The following is an 11,416-nucleotide window of genomic DNA, read 5'->3' on the forward strand; positions in this document are numbered from 1 at the left end:
TGGGGAGAGCGGGCGTGGGCAGGGGAGGGGGTGGTGAGGTAGTTGACAGGTGAGAAAGTGTAGGCACACAGGGTTGACTTGCTGGAGGTCACTTAGTGAGTTAGTAGCAGGGCCATCATTGGAACCAGGCCTTCTGGCTCCAGGTCCAGTCACCATGCTACGTGTCTCTCCCACACGCTAGGGCTGTGTCAGGCTGTCACGCATCTGACTGTGGTAGGAACAGCTGGAATGAACATCCACAGCCTGACCTCCAGCCTACGAGCATTTCCTACCCAGGGAGGAGTCTCACAGAGCTTGGAAGGCAGGGCAGCGGAAAAAAAAAAAAAAACAGCCATTGATTCATTCCACAAATAATTACCTAGTGCCCACTGGGTGCCAGGGGCCCATGCCAGGTATTTTGAATTGAAAATGAGTAAGACGTGGGCCCTGCCCTTTGGAAGCCCAGTCACACGAGGAAGACAGACATGCAAAACCGATCCTGAAGACACAAGATGACACGCGAAACCCAGGCGGCGTATGTGGAGTGCCGTCGGCACCAAGGTGGAGCAGGGGCCGGTGCACGGAGGAGGACACTGGAACAGCACACAGAGGAGCCTCCCCAGGCGGGTGGGCCCGGTCTGGAGAGGCAGGAATGGCAGAAAGGCGGCTTTGTGGCAGGAGGGGGCGCTGGGCAGTGAGCAGGCCTTGGATGTTGAACTCAAGGATTCTACAGGATTTCAGCTAAAGGCAGTGGGCAGCCCCAAGGCTTTGTGGGTATATCGGCAAACTCTCTCTGGTGGCATTGTGGCAGGGTTCTGAGAGACCTGAGATAAAAAAGGCCATTTTGGAAGACGTGGTGGTTATCTAAGAGCTGAGGTTGTTGGAAAGACGACTTTTTAAGCCCCAAATTAAGCACTCAGACAGAGAGAGGAGTAAGAGTCTGGGAGCAAGCCAGTCCATACCAGGCAGAGAAGCGGCGGCGTGAGCCCTGCAACGGGAATGGTGGAGCGAGCCGCTTGCATCTCCTGCGCTTCCTGCTTGGATCCTGTTTCCAGCCCCGCTGCTGTTTCGTGTGTGGCATGCACCAAGCTCAGTCACGCCTCAGGACCTGTGCTCACCGGAACGGCTGCCTCTGTTTGGAATGATGGCCAGGGCTTCATGTGGCCAGCCCACACCGGTCCCTCCCGGACAGCTCCAGGCCAGCTTCCCCACCTTGCCTCCAGTGCTGTTGTCCCGTTTACTGTCAGTCCTTGATGTTGTGTCTGGGTAGGTGGCCGTGTCTATCAGGACAGCAGCTCTTTAAGCACAGGAGCCCTGTCTTCTCACTCATTCTCATTGGCTAGAATGGAGCCCGGCGCACAGTAGGTGCCTGGTGGATACATGTGGCGTCAGTGAGCGGAAGCCGTGAGAGGGGCATGGAGGATGACCCCAGAGTTTCCAACTTGAGGGAGGTATATGTATATATTTTTTATTGCGCTTTGGGTGCAGATTTCTAAAGGTTTGTTTTATGTTCAGCAGTTCAAGCACATTTGATTTCCCAGCCCCGATTACCATCCTCAACCGTAAAAAAACTCCGCTCCCTCTGACTGCCCCATTCCTGTGCCCTTCGTATCTGCATTCCTGTCTGTCCAGCTTTCTGGAGAGAGATACTTTGAGGCTGGCTTTGGACTGATGGATCAAGGGGCTCGGGTTATCTGGGAGCTGAGATGGTTAGAAAGATGGTTCTGAGGGCCCCACCCTGAGCCCTCAGACCCTTGGAGAGGAACAGGAGTCTGTGGCATTCTTGAGCAAGCCAGGCATACCGCAGCCACCCCAGGGTGCGGGGAGATCGGGGCCAGGCCTGGTGTGAGGCTGGAGATGCACTGGGACGTGAACAGTGCAGGTGAGAGAAGGAGCCGGAGGCTAAGGCCCCCATGAGGCCCATGTTCTCAGACTGTGACCCCGAAGTCACCCATGTGGCCTTCAAAGGGAAAAAGTCAAGCAACGCAGGCCTTCTCAGGAAGCTGCAGGCTTTCAAAATTGCCAGGTGCCTTGTGGCCTCATCGTCACCTGCAGAGGTGGAGAGAGAGGGTCTCAGGCGTGCTCAGTCCCTCACCTTCCTCCTGAGGGGCCTTGGGTCAGCGAGACCCACTTCTCTCTGCCACCTTCCCAGATGATCGTCACCGGATTGAGGAGAAACGCAAGAGGACATATGAGACTTTCAAGAGCATCATGAAAAAGAGTCCTTTCAATGGTGAGAGGCAGCGTGGGGAGAGCGGGCGTGGGCAGGGGAGGGGCTGGAGGCGCTGAGAGCTGACCCAGCCCTGCCTGCAGGACCCACAGACCCACGGCCTCCGCCCCGGCGCATTGCTGTGCCTTCCCGCAGTGCAGCTTCCGTCCCCAAGCCAGGTAAGGCTTCTGTTTGTCCCCCGGGACTGCAGGTTCAGATCGGGTCAGTCTGTGGTTCTAACACCTGGAGGGAGGTGAGCTGAGGAACTGGCCCCGCCAGCAGGTGCTGGCTGAAGCCCGCTCTGGGTAGGCCCCTTTTCTCAGGGGTGAGGCCTGGTTACCTCTGTGAAAGCCGCCCACCTAGGGCACGGAGAAGGTGCCGCTTCCTGGGCCCTGCTGCAGACCTACCGAACCAGAGCCAATGGAAGTGCGGCCCAGGAGCCAGTAGCCCCTCGGGGAGGGGACGGCCGCCAGGTCAGAACCACTGATCGGTGACTGATGGAAGTCAGACACAGCACAGTCTGTCCTCAACTCTCAGCTGAATCAGGGCAACTAAATAGTCACCTCTAAAGGGACAGAATGCATATGCTGCTGGGTGGCTCATGAAACAGTGAGCCGGGGCACCTGTCAGGCCCCTCCTTGCCGGGGGCCCACTGGGCTCATCCCCTCTGGGGACTTGGTGTTCCAGCTATAAAGTAAGGAGGCTGGTCCCTGAAAGTACCCTTTCCTCTAAAAGCTAGCAGCACTCTTAGGAGGGGAGAACTGAAGCGCTTTGGGGGCCGCACTAGTCAGGGAGGGCCCCCAGGAGGAGGTGGGGCTAGAGCTGGACCCTAGAGGCTGGGTCAGGTTGGGGGAGGAGGAGGAGCTAGGGTGTTGGCAGTGACTCCACAGGCTGGGTTGATCCTCAGCACTACGGAGACGGAGACGGGGACGGCTGGAGTCCAGGGGTGGGTCTCGGGTTTTCTCTGACCCCACCTCTGTCTGTCTCTCTCCTCCAGCCCCTCAGCCCTATCCCTTTACGCCGTCCCTCAGCACCATCAACTTTGAGGAGTTTTCCCCCATGATGTTTTCTTCTGGGCAGATGCCAAGCCAGGCCCCGGCCCCGGTGCTGGCCCAGGCCCCTGCCCCGGCCATGGCGTCAGCTCTGGCCCAGGCCCCAGCTCCTGTGCCGGTCTTAGCCCCGGGCCCTGCTCAGGCTGTGGCCCCGCCAGCCCCCAAGGCCACCCAGGCCGGGGAAGGGACACTGACCGAGGCCCTGCTGCAGCTGCAGTTTGATGCCGACGAGGACCTGGGGGCCCTGCTTGGCAGCAGCACGGACCCAGCCGTGTTCACGGACCTGGCATCCGTTGACAACTCGGAGTTTCAGCAGCTGCTGAACCAGGGTGTGTCTATGGCCCCCCACGCAGCCGAGCCCATGCTGATGGAGTACCCTGAGGCTATAACTCGCCTGGTGACAGGGTCCCAGAGGCCCCCCGACCCAGCTCCTACCCCCCTGGGTGCCTCGGGGCTTCCCAATGGCCTCCTCTCAGGGGATGAAGACTTCTCTTCCATCGCAGACATGGACTTCTCAGCCCTGCTAAGTCAGATCAGCTCCTAAGCAGGGTGACAGTGCCCTGCCTGGAGCACCGGGGCGACAGGACTGAACCCCTCCCAAGGCACTTACAGATTGCGGGGTGCATGCTCCTACTCCTTTGGGCACTATCTTCAGGGGGCCACATTACTCTTTGGTCAGCAGTATCTATCTGTCTCTCTTTTTGGAGGTGCTTAAGCAGAAGCATTAACTTCGCCGGAGAGGGGGGAGCCGGAAGGGCTCCAATTCTTTCTTCCACTGTCCTCACGGTCCACTCCCTTCTCTCTGTAGAGAACTCTGCAGGCCCCCATCCCCACCCTCCAGCGTCTAGTACTCTCCTAGAGAGGAGGGCAGCCTGCAGCTGTGGCCTTCAAGGCTGCCAAGCCTTCTTATCAAGTGTCTTCCTCAAACCACGGATTGAGTTACACCTTGAGCCAAAGTAATGCCCAGTTCCTAGCCCCTCTGTGGGGCTAGCTAGTCCTTGTATCTTACACCAGTGTGAGGCCCCGGCCTTCTTGTCCGGCGGGGGTCCCTGTCAGGTCTTTCGTTGCTCGCCTGTAGCTGAAGGGAACTGATGGGACAGCTGGCCCTCTCCAGGATCCAGGGGGGTGGGGTGGTTGGTTCGAGCCACTCTTTCACCGTTTTCTCAAGTGCCTTAATGGTAGGGCAAGTGGTTTGGAGGCTGGAGGAGGGCGGGCTGGAGACTGTCCAGTCGGAAAGTGCAGTTTCTGCGGAAAAATCAAAGCAGCTAGACTCTTGCTCTTTCTACTCTGAACTAATAAATTGTCGCCAAGCTGGCAGAGCTTCGCCTTCTTTCAGCAAACACTGAGCGCGTGCTTTTTGCTGGTCATGTCGCACCTTGGTGGGAGCTGGGAGGATATGCACGTGGGACCTTGCTGACCGAGGGCACCTTTGGAAACCCCTGGTTATCTTCCAGTAGATGAAAGGAGGTAGTGGGGTGGGGGTCCTGGTCCCATGTGATGAGATCACCCAGCCGATTCCATGGCTGCAAGGATGGAGCACTTTGTGGGAGAGCTTCACAGAGACTTAGCCCCAGGCAGGCCTTAGGTCAACAGAAGAGGGGGGGATGCCTTGAGGGACCATCCAGGCGTCAGGAGGTGAGCGAGTAGGAAAGGCCTGGGAAAGTTCTCTGGGGCCAGGGTGTGAAAGATCCAGTAGGGGGCTCAAGAGGTTTGGATTTAACTTCCCAGGTGGGTAGAGGTACGTTTCAAGAAGAATTATGCCCACCCCACACGAGCTTAGACACACAGCTCTGGTGGTGGTGGTGGTGGTGGTGGTGATGTGCCGTCCAGTCGAGCCCTCCTTGGGTTTCCGAGGCAGCATCACTACGGAAGTAGACTGCCCAACCTTCCTTCCAAGGAGTGGCTGGTGGGTTCGAACCTCCAGCCTTCTAGCAGTCAAATGCCTTAGGCACTACGCTATCAGACTGGCTCTGACATGAGCGAAGAAACCGTCAGAAGCCTCATGAGGGCTAAACAAAGGCCAGATGGAGGCCCACTGGACGAGACTAAAGCTTACTTCCGGCTTAGTTGGGCGCACGCGCACTAAAGCAGGGTCAGGGAAAGGCCTTGGCCGGCCAGGCCCCGCCTTCTCTGGCGCGCATGCGTAGAGATAGCTTTCTGCGGCCGAGAACGCGGGTAGTGCATCTGAAGAAACCCTGTTCCGACGCCGTGCCTGGCGCTGTGTTCTTTCGAGGCTTTGCACCGCGGCAGGAGGGGAAGGCAGGACGCGCTGCAAAGGCCAGCGAGTCCTCTGGGGAAGCACTAGGCCCTGGGTGCACACTCAGGTGGACGATACCCGCAAGGAAGATCTCAGCGGCGGCGGAGTACTGGGGACAGGAACGCGCAATGGGCTGAGGCCTGAAGCCAGGGTGGGCTACTCAGGACGAGGCCACGCTGAACATCAGCGCGAGGGGCGCCACCCGAGCTGATGGCATGGGGTCAGGCCCCGCCGACCCTGACTGGAAGTGCCTGGGGTGGTGGAGCCAGACTTGGGCCCTAGGAGGGACCCTCCGCTGGCAGAAGGAGTTTAACTAAGGAAACCGATGCTGAAGCTGCGCCCCACCTGCGGCCCAGAGGGGGCCGCGTGTGCCCGGTCCTCCAGCCCAGACCGCGTCTCGGTCCCTTGGCTGCCCTGGCGTCCTGCAGTGACCTCCCGTGACCCCCGGAAGCCCTCACGGCCCTTCCCACACTCCCTCAGTGAGCTTATCCTGATTTTGGCTCATCAGTCCCAAATCCTTGTCTCCGGTCGGGGCCTCTCCCCCACGAGCCCCGCCTGCATTACAGCTCCACGGCAGTCCCTCTGGCCTCCTCCCAAATTCACCCTGCTCCAAATGACCTCAGCTATCCCCAGCCTGCCCTTCCTCCCTCCCAGGACTCCAGGCAGAAACGTGGCGGCCAGACCGCCTCTCCCCTAGCCTCCCGGCTCCCGTCCCTCACCAGATTCCGGCACTGTCCTCAAGTTTCAGTCACTAGCACTTTCACCAGGGCTGCAGCCTTGACCACTTCCCTGCTGTCAAAGGCTTCTCACACCCAAATCTCACCCCAGCACGCTCCCTGTGGACCTCTGCCGATCACATGGCGAGACTCATTTTTCTGCAGACACCCAGAGAGTGTGACCAGAGCCCGCCACACTGTCCTGAAGGAAAGTTGGAACAGCCTTGGGAACTGCTACTCTAGGATGTCTGAAGTCCTTTCTAAGCCAGCTATCACCTCTCGGATCCCAGGTCCTTCCATGTGCCCTGACTGCAGTCCCGCAGATCACACTGGTCCTGTGAGCAATACCTTACACTTCTCTTCCTGGTGAACTCCTACTCAACCTTTAAAACTCAGTTCTCAGTCACCTCCTCCAGGAGGCCTTTCTGATTCCCCAGCACTGTTTCTCAGAGCCTAGCAGCTCATCCTGCCAGAACCCCAGAGACAGGCATCAGGCAGCTTGGGGAAGGGGCTGGCCTCAGCAGGGGTGCCAGGCAAGTCAGTGCCCCTCTCGGCCTCAGACCCAGAAATAAAAGGGTTTGGACAGAGTCCAAGCTTGCACCTGCTGATGCTACTCGTGGGAAAGACCCCAGGCGATGAGGAGCAGAGGGGTCACAGGCTGGGAGAAGGGGGTCAATGGCCGATGGTTTCCTCTGGGACATGGGAACACCCCTTAGGCTGCTGAGGCAGAGAAGCTACAACCTCTGGAACTGGGCCTTTGGTATTTGCAGCATCTGGAGCTCTGATGGTGTAGTGGATAAGGCACTTGACTGTGAACAGGAAGGTCAATGGTTCAAATCCACCAGCTGCTCTGTGGAAGGAGGATGGGGTGATCTACTTCCATAAAGATTTATAGCCTTGGAAACCCAAGGGGGTCGCTATGAGTCAGAAATGACTCAATGGCAACGGGTTCGGTTTGTTTTTTTTTTTTTTTTGGCCAAGTAGTCAACAGAGTGCCAGGCTGAGTTAGAGGAGAAGTAGGACCTACATGGGGTGTAGGGCTTTGCAAGGGGACAGGGCCTTACAAGGGGGCATGGTCAAGCTCTCCTTGACCCCTAAGCTCTGCCCTCCCCTGCCCTGCAGGTGTGCCTTCTGCCCCTGATCCTAACACCTCAGGTGTGGTCCAGAACAGGGTGTGGCTGGGCCTGGCTCTGAAGACTAAGTGGCGTGGGGGTGGGTTCCTGCTTCTCACAGAAATGAATGAATATTGGTGGGAGAAATGCCAAGGGTGGCCTAACCTCAGAGACCCCCTGCAGTGAGTGGCCCAGCCTCAGGGACCCCCCTAAAGTGAGTGCCAGCCCAACCCTGAGCTAACCCTTCAAACTGGTGCTGGGAGGCTGGGAGCCAGGCTGGGGTCCCTTCCCTCCTCATGTCATGAACAGCGTGGACCCTTGTATACACACGCACACATATGGCAGTGTCTTCTTTACTCCTTAAGTCCCCTTATCCTCAAAGAATATTTACAAACAGGGGCAGGACAGTGGCAAACATGTCACTGATAATGGGCCAGGGAGTGGGGGCAGTGCTAAACTCCTCCGCAAAAGGAGCGTTCCTGAGGAGGGCTGAGGGCCCGTCGTGGCCCGGATGGATGCTCGGCAGGGCCTGGGCAGTTCTGGGCGGGACCCGCGTCAGGCCAGGTCGGTGGTGGGTGAGCCCAGCTGCTTGGAGGCCATGAGCAGGCGGGTGGCCGCGTTCTCCGACTCGGCCTGCAGCCGTCGGTTGTTGTGTCGTAGGCTCCGCACCTCCTCCTCCAGGGCTGCCTTGTCTGCCTTCTCCTGGACGGGCAGGGGCGGCCCGAGTGGCAGGAGTCAGAGCGGCCGGCCCTCCTCCAAGGGGCAGCTCCGGCCCCCCGCTGCCCAGCCCCTCACCTTCTGCAGGTCCTCCTGCAGCTTTCTGAGCATGGACTCCAGATGAGAGACCTTCTCTGACAGGCTCCCTGGCTCTGGCCTGGGGACATGGGGGTCAGGACTCAACCCTCGGGACGGGGGCAGCCTCTCAGCCCCACCTGGGTGAGAAGGGTCCAACCCCTGTCTTAGGCTCAGGTGTTCGTGAAACGGAGCCCCAGAGCGAAGCTTAGCCCCAAAGGACACCCAGTAACGGCAGTGGCACAGGCACAGGACAGGCACTATCGAGCAGAGAACCTTACTCAGCATCAGATCTGGGGGGTCCCTTGGGGTCTCCACCCTGGGGGATGGGCTGTCCTGTGGAGACAGAGGGACTGTGTGGGCAGCTGGATGAGGGGAGAAAGCCCCACCCCAGCTGCCACCCCCAGGCCCCGGCGGCCTCACCCTCCCGAGACAGTGACTCCAGGATGGTGTTACACGTGGAGGCGATCTCCGAGATGGACTGCCACTCGTCCTCCAGGGTCTCGCTGCCTGCCTCTGACATGACTGCCGGCACAGGATGGGGCTCAGGCGGGGGCCGGGCCAGCCCCTCCTGCACCCTCCCTCCACCCCCTTGTCCAGACTCACTCTTGCTGATGGAATTCCGCAGAGACAAGGTTCGTGGCAGGATGGAGGTCCTCAGCTCTGGGGCCGGGCTGTCCCTGTCCTCACAGCCACCACGACCACCTGGTCCATCCTAGGGGCCAGAAATATGGGTGCAGCCAAGGTGACACCCACTGGCACCACTGTGCCCACCCTCCCCTGGTGGATCTGAGTCTTGTTTCTGCTCACCTGGGTGGGAGGTGTCTCCCTGCCAGCACTGGGTGCTGAAGGCTTGGCCGTGGTGGCTAGAAGGAGGTCTGGCGTGGTGTTGGGGAGGATGGGCGCCTCATCCGACAGGGAGCTGGGGAGAGCAGGGTCAGGTCAGCGCGAGCAGCTTTGCGCCACGGCCACACTGGGGGAGAGACAGGACCCAGAAGGTGCACCTGCAAGGCGAGGGTGAGTTCTGGCTGTGCAGGAACTCGGTCCTCTCCTCAGCCAGGTCCCCAGGCCCTGGGGGGCCCCTGGGGGGCAGGCATAGATGCAGGAGTTGCTCTGTGGCTGGCAGCAGGGCCAGCCCTGGGGCCTCATCTGACACTGGCTCTGGGGCGCCCCGCCGGCTGGGCTCTTGCAGAGACAGGGTGTACAGCTCCGAAAAGCTCCTGGTGGGGGAAGGGCAACGTCAGACAGCAGCCCTCCTCCCCCAGCATCCTGTAACCCCTGCCCAATCCCAGCGATGCCTGGGCCTCCGCTCCAGGAAGGAGCACAGCTCCCAAACTCCCCGACGACCACGAAAACAACGTCTGCCTGGCTGCTGGCCATTTTCCCAGATCTATGTTTAAACCCCAGTGCTGCCCCTGTGCATCCTGGGCAAATCACTCAGAGCCTCAATTTCTTCATCTGGGAAATGGGGATACAGTAGCAATCTCATAGGCTCTGAGGATTTACAGCAACACTGGTAAATGTGTAGCACTGGGATCTAGAACCTTCTGCCTGGGGGTCAAACCCAGCCCTTGGCCTGTGCTTCTCCTGCTGTGAACCAAGAATGTTTTTAAATGTTTAAAAAATTCAAGAGAATATTTCATGACATGTGAAAATCATACAAAAGCCAAATTTCAGTCTTCATAAATGGAGTTGCAGTGGAACACAACCATGCTTCCTCGTTTACATACTGTCTTGTGGCTGGCTTCGTGGGACAGCGACAGTGGCCAGATGGCTCCCAACTAAAACCACTGCTGTCCGGCCGATCCCAACTTGTTGTTGTTGTTGTTATTTGCCGTCGAGTCAGCCCCGACTCATAGCGACCCCTCCTTGGGTTTCCGAGGCAGTATCACTACGGAAGTAGGATTGCCCAACCTTCCTTCCGAGGAGTGGCTGGTGATCCCAACTTACAGCAATCATTTAAGACACAGCAGAACTGCCCCATAGGGTTTCCAAGGCTGTAAATCTTTATGGAAGCAGACTGCCTCATCGTTGTCCTGCGCAGCAGCTGGTGAGTTTGAACTGCTGACCTTTAAATTAGCCGTCCAGTACTTAACCACTACCCCACCAGGGCCCATCCCAGATGGCTCAAAAAAGCCTCAAATGTTTACTTATCCGGCCCTTTACTGGTACAGTGAATCAGTTAGAGTGTGTATCCAAACCAAACCCACTGTCATGAGTGGATCCGACTCACAGCGACCCTCATTGGGTTTCCAAGCCTGTAAATGTTTAGGGATGCAAACTGCCTCATTCTTTCCCAGAGCAGCTGGTGGGTTCGAACCGCCCACATTCTGGTTAACAGCCAAATGCCTTAACCACTACATGAGGACGGGGCGGGGTAATTACAAGAGGAGGGCGACTGCTGGTGAGTCTACCTTCCGAGCAGGAAAAGCAGAGTGAGCTAGTTCCCTTCTACAGGTGGGATGAAGTGCGGCTCAGATTGACTGCGATGCCTAAATTCAGCCGCCCACCGGGGACTCTCGAGAGCACCGTATGGCGGCACAGGAGGCCTGGGCCCCACGGTGGCCGATGGCGTGGTCCCCTCCCCGAGTCCCGGCGCCCTGACCTGCGCGGCCGGCCGCTGTCGTCTGGGGGCAGCACGGTGACGCAGACCTTGGGCGCTGCGCGCAGCAGCTGGGCGGCCGCGCCAGGGCCGAGGCGAGGAAGCGTCTGGCCGCACACGCGCAGCAGGCGCGCCCCAGGCCGCAGTCCCGCCGTCTCCGCGAACGTGAAGCGCTCCACGTGTGTGACGAAGCCCTCGGCGTCGGCGTCGAAGCCCAGGCGGCCTTGGCCGTCTCGGGGTAGCGCCAGCTCGCGGGTCTCGCAGCCGCGGCTCACCAGCTGCAGGGGTGGGCGGGGTGTGGGCGTGGCGTCCAGGTGGAGCGGCCACAGGCCCCACCCCCGAAGGTCCCCGCCCCAGGCCACACCGAATATTGCACAGCCCGAGAGCAGAGCGTGGCAACCCACCAGACAGGTGAAGAGAGCAGGCCCAGCGACCAGTCACTGGCTGGGTTCGCTCCAACTCACGTCCCCTTCGACTGCACAGCAGGCTGGAACGCAGGCTCCGCCGCAGAGTCACCTATGGCCCGTGCCCCTCCACCCCGCCTTCCCCTGCGCCTCAGTGCCCCACACAGGCTCACCTGCAGGCGCGCTACAATCTCGCCCACGGCCTGGCCTGTGGGTCCGTCCAGTCGCAGGGTGATGGCCTCCCCGTGGCCGTAGTACAGGTCGAGCTGCTGCTCGGAGAAAGTCCAGGCCAG

At 59.4% G+C, this 11,416-nt stretch overlaps 2 protein-coding genes across 2 annotated transcripts in view; one reads left to right on the forward strand and one right to left on the reverse strand.

Annotated features, from left to right (window-relative positions):
* Window positions 1–3,784, forward strand: part of RELA (RELA proto-oncogene, NF-kB subunit) — a 7,532-nt gene extending 3,748 nt beyond the window's left edge. Inside the window, 3 exon segments of the mRNA XM_007944964.2 lie at window positions 2,132–2,212; window positions 2,293–2,367; window positions 3,186–3,784. Coding sequence (XP_007943155.2) covers window positions 2,132–2,212; window positions 2,293–2,367; window positions 3,186–3,784 — 755 coding nt within the window.
* A 4,096-nt stretch (window positions 3,785–7,880) lies between these two features.
* Window positions 7,881–11,416, reverse strand: part of SIPA1 (signal-induced proliferation-associated 1) — a 9,330-nt gene continuing 5,794 nt past the window's right edge. The window contains 9 exon segments of the mRNA XM_042781532.1: window positions 7,881–8,027; window positions 8,121–8,199; window positions 8,399–8,453; window positions 8,541–8,642; window positions 8,724–8,832; window positions 8,928–9,039; window positions 9,122–9,337; window positions 10,723–10,997; window positions 11,297–11,416. The exon segment at window positions 11,297–11,416 is cut by the window's right edge and continues 508 nt beyond it. Of these exon segments, the coding sequence (XP_042637466.1) occupies window positions 7,881–8,027; window positions 8,121–8,199; window positions 8,399–8,453; window positions 8,541–8,642; window positions 8,724–8,832; window positions 8,928–9,039; window positions 9,122–9,337; window positions 10,723–10,997; window positions 11,297–11,416 (1,215 nt within the window).

The sequence above is a fragment of the Orycteropus afer genome, unplaced genomic scaffold (genome assembly GCF_000298275.1).
Source record: "Orycteropus afer afer isolate SDZICR_OR568_19922 unplaced genomic scaffold, OryAfe1.0 scaffold00130, whole genome shotgun sequence".
NCBI classification, from domain to species: Eukaryota; Metazoa; Chordata; class Mammalia; order Tubulidentata; family Orycteropodidae; genus Orycteropus; species Orycteropus afer.